The sequence below is a fragment of the Hipposideros armiger genome, unplaced genomic scaffold, assembly GCF_001890085.2.
Source record: "Hipposideros armiger isolate ML-2016 unplaced genomic scaffold, ASM189008v1 scaffold_136, whole genome shotgun sequence".
NCBI lineage: Eukaryota > Metazoa > Chordata > Mammalia > Chiroptera > Hipposideridae > Hipposideros > Hipposideros armiger.
In genome coordinates, this window is record NW_017731486.1 from 3,064,217 (window position 1) to 3,076,306 (window position 12,090).

Sequence of the window (12,090 nt, forward strand, 5' to 3'; positions counted from 1 at the left end):
ACATTATTCTTAATGGCTGCAAAATTAATTTTTGTATTGAAGTAGCATAAATTAACCCTCTATAGTTATAAATAAAGTTTTCATTATTATAAATAAGCTGCCATGAATATCACTGTAGTTAATTATTTGCAACCACTCTTCATTATTTCCTTAGGATGAATTCCTAACACTAGATTGCTAAATTTAGACATATCTAAATTTTTAATACCTTTAAAATGTATTGCCAAAGTATACCCTAAATAAAGATTTTAACAATTTATATGTGAACTAACAGAGATTTCACTACCCCTTCATTTCTGTTCAACAAACATTTACCACTCATTCAATACCAGAAATTGTTATAGGTACAAGAGTACAAAGATCCATAAGAGCAAGATATTTATTCCCATTTATTCCCATTTCAAATCCAGGGATAGAGGAATTGAAACGTCTTCTCCAATAAACACCAAACCTGTAGAATGAATTCCGGGGTGCTGTTCATGCCATTTGGATGACAAGTAGCCCTTGAGAAGACCCACTTTCCCTTCCCTGAGTCTAGCTGAGAATCTCAGTTACACATGAGAGATGTGTACGATACACATTCCATCTGGCTCCTGAGTGAGCCAAAAGAATTAAGAAAAAAAAGCAAAATATCACAGTCCTCTTAATGCATCCTCTTAGCTTGAAATTGAATATTATTATTAATAAGTTATTTTTAAAGGTGCTGTAGGCAAAAGAAAAAAGAGCACCAAAATCCACTGTCACTAATTTCCTACCTCTGACCCAAGTCAGGATGCTCTTGTGGTATGGGAACTCTCTGACAGTTAAGATGTGACATCAGGGCTGCTTTTGTCCCATTTCTTAACTGCTCCTGGGCCTCCACCCTTGATACTTTAAATGAGAACTCAAAGTGGGCAATGTGGGTCTCAAGAGAAGAAACCCAAATAACAGCAGCAAGGATAGCAGGCCCTGCATGACGAGAACTCAGCCTACACATGCTATTTTCTTTCCATTGCTTCTGGGGGTGGGAGCAAGGACCTGCACCTCCCTAGCTGGTCTCTATGATGGCTCATTTCTTAATGACTCATTTACTGCTGAGATCCACATCTGGAAGAATCAAGTGTTATTTCTCCCTGGATCCAGTATGACTTACTTAATATAGAAGGTAAAATACTCTTGCACATAGCATTTCCTGCCCTTCTGCAGGTTACTGCTTTTATGTTTTTAAAACAATATATGCATAAACAAGTTTGAATGCTGTTTTTTACTCCTTTCTCAACTTAATGTTACACACAAGACCTTAATGCACTCCTTATCAAATAGCATAAGCTTTCCTTACATTGGTATAAGAAAAACTAACACTTCTTAACATTCTCTGGTACTGACATAAAACCATATCATTAGAAGATAGAAGATGCATCAAAACATGAAATAAAAACAAAAAGCATACCTGATAAAAGTTAGGCCAAAAAGTACTAATGGCCAGTTCTGCCCTGTTCCAGGTATGTGTCGGGTCTCCAGATATATTCCAGATAGGATTCCCCAAGGGCCCGTTATTGACCTTTACATAGACATTGAGTAACCCAGGAGCAGAATTACTCTTACTGGATACAAAATAGTGAAAATCAATGCAGTGGGTGTCATTTTCTTTAAGCTGAGGTAAGAGGAGGTGGGCTCTCTGCCCCTCAGGTCTCCCAGATGTGTTCACCAACATGAAAGAGCCTGTGGAAAGGAAATCAGAGTCACAGCCTGAAACACAACTTCCCAGTCATATCTGAAAAGCCACCATCATTTACATGCATTGACTCTGCAATTCAACCAATACTTACACTTTGAAAATCCATCTCTTTCATACCTTTTTACTCCAAAAGTATTCTCAAGTTAAATGCATGAAAAATTCCATAGATGTCGCTGCAATTAGTCTCCTACGTAACAGACGTATGAGTAACTTGCAGATATGAACTGATCAGCCTGGTGGTCATTAGCCATATGTGGCTATTCCACAACATTAAGTTTAGTTCTTCGGTAATACTAGCCACATTTCAAGCACCAAATAGGCACATCTGGCCAGTTGCTACCATATTGGACAGCACAAATACTGAATCTTTCCATTTTTTCAGAAAGTTCTATTGGACAACACTAAGTTATAATTACCACCATTTGGAAATCCAACCACTTTAAGATTCTCGTATAACCTAGAAAAAGATAACAGATTGGACTGATTTGTGGAATCTTAGAAAACTTATTTGGCCCTAGGATGCTCCTTGTTGTCAACATAGTATCACTCTCAGAGTTCAGCATCATCGTCCTTCACCCTCTGCTGTAACAACTGGCTTCGTGACAGGGAATGACTGAGCATACTGACACAATCACTGTGCCATTGGGAGGATGGTTATTCTCAGAAGTCTCTATGAGCTTTCTGTATATTTACAGTCACAGCACAAACCCATCCATGAGTGCTGATTAGTTGCCAGGAGGATTCAAGCTTACCAGATATCCCGGCATTAACTGTATCACTTGGGTCCTCCCCATGTCTAAGATCAACAGAAATAGCAACTAAAATAATTACATGAATTTTGTATATCACATAAAGATAAAAGCAAAATGTTCTAAAATAAAAGGGAAAACAATTCTTTAATGGAGAGGAAAACTAGATTGAAACACCTAAATCTGGAGTATAAAGATGAAAAATAAACTACTACTCAGGGGTGGTTAGACTCGTGATTTCTACTGGATGAGGAGAATATTGCCCTTGAGTGTTCCTTTTAAAACTCCCCTCACTGTGAACTGTAATTTTCAAGGAGGTATTCGTATGTATGTTTGTTTGTGTGTGTATGTGTGTAGATATATATTTTTTAGTATACACCATACATCTCTATAAACATACATACACAATACTAGAAAAACTGGAATTTTTATCTTGTCTACAAGCTGTGATTTCCTAAGCAGCCAAATAAGAAGACTACCTTTCCCAGAGAGTTGTTATGACAACTAAATTTTAAAAAAAACCCATAAATATCAATATAGCATTTATAAATTAATAGGCTAGTAGTGTTAAGGGGTCAGTATTATAAAATGGTTGCTTCTGGCTATTACCCTCACAGTGTCCCTATATGAGGAGAGCTAGAGTTAATGCCATTTAACATACATAGGAATGGAGTCACAGAGATCAGGAAGCAGCTTATCCAGGTTTTAGGATGAGTTAATGGCAAAACCAGAACTTTGAACCTCTAAGATTCCAGCCCATTACTCTTACTGCCACATTCCAATAACCCCATATTTCTTCATGTGCCATTTGAGCATATATGAAGAAAACAAACCCCTTTACAACAGTAAAGGAAAATTATAGTAGCTATTTGAAAATGGAACAATTTTTCAAGAGATGAATGTTATGCACCTGGAAATATGAAAGCCAAGCCACAAGGGAAGGGTTATCTATGGAACATATATTCCAGTAATAAGAAAGAACTGCAAATGTGATTTAAGAAGGAGCTGGGAACAGAGAATGGGAACAAGTGGCAAGAGAATGTCATTGAAATGATTTAGGTTAGCTATATCCTACAAAGTGTAAAAAAGAAACCTTCAAAATACATAAGGTTGACCAACTCTACCATAATCTAAAGCAGGTTTTTGGTGTTTATAACATGAGTTAAAATTGAACTTTTCTGCTCTTAGTAAATTATAAACAGATTTATTCCATATTCAATCATTTGGGGCTCTGTTATCTGCAACATAGGCCTGACCTGGCCTTGAAGCCAACTCTGAATCACAAAACCATTAGTATTGCCATACTGTCAAGGGTATCATTTCTTGCAGTGTTTCCATCATTTAAACTTGGGCAACCAAGGGTGGCCAACATGACAATATGCAAAGGATGACAAAAGTCCATGTTTCTCAAATCCTGTGAAATCTAGTTCAGATGCTTGGATGAAGCTGAAACACACAAGTCTCTTTTCCCAGGTTGGTATAAACTTCTTCCTATCATCCTGTTCAGGAAATCACCAGGGTTCTCTAAAATACAGTTTTCCTAGCTACATAGCATATCCCCCAATACTTCAATATGCTCCATTCCAGCTCAAAATGTTCGGTCAGCTTTTTTAGCTGTTTAAAGTATACAGAAATTTTTATTTGGAGGTCAAGGTGACATTCTCAGTTACAAATACTCAAATGATTCTAATTTTTATAGTCTTTTCTTTTTTTCCCCATCCTTCTTTGAGCCAGAAAACAGTCTTCTTTGTTATGTGGCATGATTCTACAATACAGATTAGCTGTAATAGGATTAGCCAACAGGGGAGTGACATCCATATGACACAGAAGTCCCTTTGGTTTCATGTGTAACTTTATACAGGACATTAAAGTTTTAGAGTAATCAGGGGCAAACCTCTCAAAAAAAAAGCCCATGTGATTGATGGCTTCTAAACAGGCTAAAAATCCTGCAGAAGTACCTTCATTTAGTGTAAGAAGGAAAGAAGTTTAGTGGTTTTATAATAGAAAGAGCCATTCCTCTTTCTATTCTCTTAAGTTGTCTGGGAAACTGCAAGAACCGGTGAAGAAACTATGGAGCTTCTGCTCCCCTCCTGAGTTTAAAAAGGAAACAACATGGGAAGATGAAGAAGACAAATCCTAGATCATATTTTTAAGTTGGCAGAAAGTGGTCTCTATTACAAGGGAATAATTTCCAGGGCCTCCCTAGTGAGAAGGGGGAGATTAGAGCTCTAGTCTGCAGGGTTCAGGATGGATTCATTGGGATTCTAAACACCAGATGGGAGTTAATGGAGCCAATATTATTAGGGTTGTTACTGTTTTTATTGGTTCTCTGGCTACAAAGCTGCATAGATAATGAGTGGTCTTCCCTAACCCAATTTTTCTCACATTATCTATTATTCAGTGTGTGATTTTGTGAAATTTGTTGGAGATGTTCCAAGCACACATGTGTGGTGCTGTTGGGAGCGCCTGCTCTACCTACACTATCTTACTCCTTCACTTGCTCTAGCCCTCAGAATGCAATTCCGTCTGGACTGCCTCCACAGTCACAGGCAAAGTTACCCCTCTTTCAAGCTATCTAGAAACCAACTGAGTATCACTCTGATGTCCACACACACAGAAGTCTCTCTTTTCTGAGCACCTATTCCCTGGAATGCTCCTCTGAGTGGTCCCCATTTTTTCTTCCTCCAGAGTCTCTCAATTGGTATTTCTATGGAGCCCCCACAATTAATGATTAATGCACATAAAGGCACCTAGGACAATGCTTGCCATGTAACACAAGCTCAAAAAATGTGATTATCATTATGATTATTTTGTTTCCTCAACATACCTCCTAAACATATGCTTGTCTAAATTTTCTGCAATTCTTTAGCATTTAGCTCTATATATTTCTACCTGTCCATCCACACCACTCCTGATCCTATCTTATCTCACCTAAGTGGTGATTTTTAAGTTTCCTTTCTTTATGAGAGAGGAACATTAGTACTGAAGTATTATAAAACTCAATGAATTGAGTATCTGGCTCAATTAGTCTTGCCTCTACTGAATGGATCTTGAAATTATTATGCTAAGCGAAATAAGTCAGACAGAAAAAAATCAAGAACCATATGATTTCACTGATATGTGGGATATAAAACTGAAAGCAACAAAGGAACAAGACAAACAAATGAAGAAACAAAAACTCATGGACATAGACAATTGTTTAGTGGTTATCGGAGGGTACTGGAGGAGAGGGGTGGTAGATGAGGGCAATCAGGATCAAATATATGGTGACGGAAGGAGAACTGATTCTGGGTGGTGAACACACAATGTGATAAATAGATGATGTATTACAGAATTGTACACTTGAAACCTATGTAACTTTACTAAACATTGTCACCCCAATAAACTTTCTAAATAAATAAATAAATAATAAAAGCATAAGATTTGGAAAGTGAAGCTTTACTTCTGTTGTGGCCATGAGAATTTGCTTCCTGGCTTCAAAGTATGGAAGGTGACATTTCAGCCAACACAGTATTTCCTGACAGTGCTGTACAATTCTTATGGTGAGTTTACAGAAGAAAGTGTGAACATTTATGTTTAGCAGTTTAGCAACCCAGAATCCTGGGGTAAATTCACAGGTATGCATAAAACAATGGCAGGCAGGAGGGAAGAGATACCTTTTAATTGTTTGAATTTATTACCTATCTGCTATGAAAGTAAGTCAACTTACCAGCAGATGTTTAAATTCAAAACATGTGTATTCAATTTTAGACTAAGTCTGTTTTGTTAAATATCCCTATATGGCTGAATGTTTAATTTTCACCTTCTGCTTCAATGTTTTGACTGTGAGGAAATGAATTTTCAAAGAGTAATTGGGTCTCCCTTGGTAAGTATTTCCTTACCTCAATTTTTCCCCCTACTAAAAACACTCTAACTGGGCAAATAAGTAAAAGAAATCAGAATTCAAACTAGCATAGAAATTCTATCTGTGTTCAGATAACAATACACTGTTAAATCACTAGTATGGAAGTAGAGCCTGGCCAGCAAATGAAAAAAGCTCCATGTAATGGAGCCGGCTTCAAAAGGAACAGTCTTTTACATGCAGACTTTGAAGGTCTTTAAGAATGATTATTTTCGTTTCTCTGAAAAGAAAAACTGTTATGAGAACATGCAATTCACATTCTTGAATCTTTGGGTGAATTAAATTTAGCTTAATCATGTCCACTGGTAAATGTGTTTGATTAGACTATCTTCTGTCATTATTTGTGACAGCAGCAATAACTACACATAATTAGTTATTCCCTTCTAACCCAGCATTAAAATTTGCATGGATGTCATAGAGACTATAGATTTTAAAGGTTGAGGAAACTGTATGAATTATCTTTCTACATTTGAGAAACTTTGTGCACACAACAAAAAAGGTGGCCTTTTCTGCTATCCTATAGGAAGAATTATGTGTGTTATTAAATACTTTGGCTAACAGAGAACAGCATTTTATAAACCACAAAGCCACTATAAAATTAACTTTTTAAACTTCTTAGTTGTAGTAAAAGCACACAGATCATTGGTCTTTCTCTCCCTTTGAGTGTTTTGTCTTCATTTATCCTCTACGACCACGCATTCAAATGTTGAACTTAAGATCCCAAAGCTACATAAAAAGTTTATAAGTTCCATCTTTGCTGTCATATATTGTGACTCTAGTTTACTTGGCCATTCGTGCTTCTTCTGACCAATTTAGATAAACCACTTATAACAATTAAGTTATGTAAAGCAGCGCTTCTCAAACAATAAAAACAGCAGTTTTTTTTTAATTTCTGATGCATCTCAGACCAAATTTATGTAAAATACAATAAACATGGATTTCTAGAAAAAGGAAATAAAAAGACATGCAAAATGCAAGACCAAATTTGTTATGAGATTAAATAAACATAAAATCACTTTGTCAAATTCTTATAAAAATTTCTGAAGACTTGCTCTCAATTTCTGTACTGAACCAGTACTGAACCAGTGGACCAGGAACAATGTGTGGACCACATCTCATCTGCAGATCACATTGAGTGGCATAGGCTTAAAGTTATAGGGGTATAGCATTCTTGGTTCCCAAATACATATTGTTTTCTTTACAGTGGAAGAGGAAGACTGAGACAGGTAAATTGACAGAGAGGAATATTTTTTTTCTGGTTTCTTAACATAAAGATAATGGCTATACAGTCAAGCCCTTTGGCTATGATTTAAAAAAAAAAATTGGGGCTGGCCAAGTGGCGCGTTGGTTAAGAGTTAGCTTGGGATGCCAGCTCTGAGCAACAGGGCCCCGGTTCAGATTCCACATTAGGGCCAGTGATGCTGTGCCCTCTACAGCTAAGATAGTGAACAACAGCTCAACCGGGAGCTGGGCTGCCGTGAGTCGCCAGTGGCAATGGCGTAGGCTGCAGCCCCTGCTGCAGTGGGCTGCCATGAGCTACCGTGAGTGGCCGGCAGCCAGAGTGAGCGGCCAGCAGCCAGCAGCCAGCATGAGCTGCTGTGAGCCACAGTGAGCGGCCGTCCAGTGGCTGGGGACCGATCTGCCTCAGCTGGGAAGAGCGCAATAAAATAACATGGGCCAGTGACGCGACATCCTCCACAACTAGACTGAAGAACAAAACAACAGCAACTTGTCTGTTCCTCTTCCCCGATTCACCAAAGCTGTTCCCCTCCCCCAATTCCCCAATAAAATCTTTAAGAAAAAAAGTGGTAGAAGATAACGAAGAGGGACTGTAGGAAGCAAGCAGACAAACAGAGACGAAAGAAACATGATCATGGTGAGCAGGAAAAGAGCCCCAAGACTCTGAATTCAGAAAAGAATTGGCTTCCAGCCAAGAAGAAAATGAGGAGAACTCAGCAGAGACGAAGCAGAATCACAGCACATCCTGGCTGTTCTTAAGGGAAGGGGAAGACGCAGGAAGTAAACTGTGCCGCCAAGGCCTAGGCCCAGTGCTCCTTATACTCCATCTTGTTAACTCCTCCCAACAAGAAGGACCAGAATAAGCACAGGGAACAGTTAACTCACTAAAGGGGCCCACTGATAGCATCTGATGGAACTACAAGAATTTGTATTTTTTACATTCAAGCTCCAAAGGCAATGCTCTAAAACCAGTATTTTTCAAACATGTTGACTGTAACTCATAGTATCAACTATATTGAATATTGCAACCCAGTATACATGTGTGATATTGTGTGTGCATACAGACACTTACATACACATGCATACATATTCAGACATAAAACATCATGAAAAATGTATCACTATATGTATACAATGGAATGTTACTCAGCCATAAAAAAGAACGAAATCTTGCCATTTGCGACAACCTGGATGGACCTGGAGGGTATTATGTTAAGTGAAATAAGTCAGAGAAAAACAAATCACATATGATTTTACTTGTATGTAGAATCTAAAGAACAAAATAAATGACCAAACAAAACAGAAACAAACTTATAGATACAGATAAACTGATGGTTGCCAGATGAGATGGGGGTTGGGGGGCTGGGTGAGAAAGGTGAAGGAATTAAGAAGTACAAATTGGTAGTTACAAAATAGTCATGGGGATGTAGGGTATAACATAGGGAATACTGTCAATAATATTGTAATAACTATGTATGGGGTCAGATGGGTACACTAGATTGGGGTGACCACTTCGTAAGTTATATAAATGTCTAATCAGTATGCTGTACACTTGAAACTAATATAATATTGCATATCAACTGTAATTGGGAAAAAAATACAATAAGCCAAACCCAGACTAGACAAGATTCAATACACAGAATTTGCTATTGCTAAACTAAAAAACAAATTAATAAAAGTATTGTGTGTATGTGTATTATATTCACATTTTCTATTCTACCTTATTTTATTTTGCAACATAAATAAGTAAACAAATGTTGGGTGCAACCCACAATTGATTTCACAGCACACGGGTGCTTTAAGGCCACACTGCAACTTCTCTCCAATAACCAAATAACCAATATCAACAAAGTGTGCCCTGCCTCCTGGGTAATAAAGCTTTTTATTTATTTATTTATTTATTTTTAAATATTTTTTATTGGGGAACTGGGGAGATGGGAACAGTGCTGGGGAATTGGGGGAAGGGGAACAGACAAGTTGCTATCGTTTTGTTCTTCAGTCTAGCTGTGGAGGACGTCGCTTCACTGGCCCAAGTTGGCACCATCATTGCGCTCCTCCCAGGCGAGGCACATCAGTCGCCAGCTTCTGGACGGCCGCTCACTGCGGTTGCTGGCCACTCACGCTGGCTGCTGGCTACACACGGTAGCCCATGGCAACCCACTGCAGCAGGGACTGCAGCCTACACCGTCGCCCGCGACTCATGGCAGCCCAGCTCCAGGTTGAGCTGTTGTTCAGCATCTTAGCTGTAGAGGGCCGTGTCACTGGCCCTCATATGTGGGATCTGAACCGGGGCCCTCTGGCGTCCCAAGCCAGCTCCCAACCATCGCACCACTTAGCCGGCCCAAAGCTTTTTATTTTTAATTTGTAATTTCAAATTGATCTCATCCCTCAAATATCAAGATACCAGGTTACATCCCTCATCCTGTTTCCTCAGCCGGTACTAACAATGGTCCTAAAGAATATGTCTATTCTGATCAGAAACCTCGTGAAATAGGGAAGATGAAGCCTGTGGAGAAATAAGTGAACTCAGGGAGCAAAGCTCAAAGGGAACAAAACCTCTGCGGGAGGTGCCAACATCACTTTAGAAGTACTTATTAACATCCACTTCAGCCTGAGGAAATAGCTGTCTCCTCAGTCACATTTATGTTCTGCAGATCAGATGTCAGGCAACCATCTTAAGCTACTGCCTCTTCTATGCCCCTTTCAAGAATTTTACCTGAGTACAAAACTGAATACTTAGTTTGCAACCACTAGAGAACAAAACCTGAATAAAGAAAAGTGTCTCTTCACCCAAATGTCATATCTCCTTTTCTATTTTGCCCTCTCTCTTCTTGCCTTTCTTATGTATTCTCAACAATTACGGGGCAAGACCATTTGTTAGTTGCACAGATTGCTGCCACATTTCTAATATGCTCATGAAAATACAGTAAGAGGGCAAAGAAGTAAAACCATATCACAGCTAACCCCAAGCAAAACTCTAACCAACTGTGCAACCTCTTCACTCCTATAGAGTCCAGTCAGCGCTCTCACTGGGAGAAAAGAGAGAGGCTCATCAGACACAGGCCTTTGTACAAATCATACCAGTTAGTACATGGCACTCTGTTCTCTCCGAAGGAATTCCACGTCAATGTAGTGGCTATAAAATTAGTAATCAGCATAGTTCATTTACCTAAAATGTGTATAAAACACTGGCTTTAAGACATTTATATTAAATACCCAGAAGCCATGCCATTGTCAATTTAGTGATTCACAGCATAATTAAATGGATATTTTTATATTTATTATTCATAAAAATGCTGAGCTGACCAAAATGTATGCATTTGCCTTAACTAGTCACTTGTAGCCAAGACAGCACTCTTCTGAGCACCCAATTATGTACTGGGCATTTTGAGAACTACAAAAAAAAATAAAACTTGGACCAATTCCTCTAGCAAAAACCTCACAGATTAGCTATAAATTTTATTTTAAATATTCTGCATTCAGCACAGATAGAAAAAAATCACAAAATAAACCAATCAGATCCATTAAATTTGGCAATATTTACCTGAATAAAACCTGAAGTGCCTGTAAAATGTGATTTGGAACTGTCAACTAGTAACTCTTTTAAAAAAAGGCCTTTGAGACGCAGTTACCATATGAGACAAAGAAGGAATAAAGAGGCTCATGGAGGGCCGGCGGAGAGGCTCAGCTGGTTAAGAGTTTGCTTACGAGCATGAACTCTGAACAACAGGGTCACTGGTTCGATTCCCACATGGGCCAGTGACGCTGAGCAGGATGGGTCAGCTGGTGAGAGCACGTGCTCCTAATGACTACATTGCCTGTTCGATGGTGGGCTACGCCCACCCGAGGCTGGGACTGAACTCAGCACCTTGAGCTGAGCTGCCGCCTGGATGGCTCAGTGGATACAGCGTGCGCTCTTAACAGCAAGGTTGCCAGTTCAACTCCCGCATGAAAAAAAAAAAGAGGCCCATGGAAAATGGAAGAAACTCTCGGCGGGGAAGGGGGGGGGTCCATTGAGAGAAGTAATGTGCTCTCAGTTTACAAGAAAAGTGCAGCTGTAATGAGAGCTAAATCATTACAGTGTGTCATCTAGACAAACTGCTGCTGTGACTCAGCTGGAAAACACTAGGTGTGTGCTTTATAATTCATAAGTAAAGAACAGAGTAAAGCAAACACAACCTTTTAACTATCTGATGACACTAATGACTGTATCTTGGGAAATGATACACAAGTACAACAATGGAGAAGTGACAGGTAGACTGTTTAGAACGTTCTTAAGAGACTGCTTAATTTCCCATATGTCAGGCATTTTATTGAATGACATCTTTAGAAACTAGTTTGCTTTTCTTCTAAACCTCTGAATGACATGAGCCATCACAATATAAGCTTCTGCTTATTTTTTCCCTAAATTATTGTTGATTTAGAGATGATTTTTTTCACAAGTATATCTTGTGATAGTCTACCAGCTAAACTATATCTTGCTT

At 38.8% G+C, this 12,090-nt stretch overlaps 1 protein-coding gene across 5 annotated transcripts in view; it reads right to left on the reverse strand.

Annotated features, from left to right (window-relative positions):
- PTPRM (protein tyrosine phosphatase receptor type M) overlaps nucleotides 1-12,090 on the reverse strand; it is a 672,175-nt gene that overhangs the window by 570,247 nt on the left and 89,838 nt on the right. For all 5 annotated transcript variants that reach the window (XM_019649948.1, XM_019649947.1, XM_019649950.1 and 2 more), the window contains exon 2: nucleotides 1,430-1,701. In XM_019649948.1, coding sequence (XP_019505493.1) covers nucleotides 1,430-1,701 — 272 coding nt within the window. The remainder of the gene's footprint in view (nucleotides 1-1,429; nucleotides 1,702-12,090) is intronic.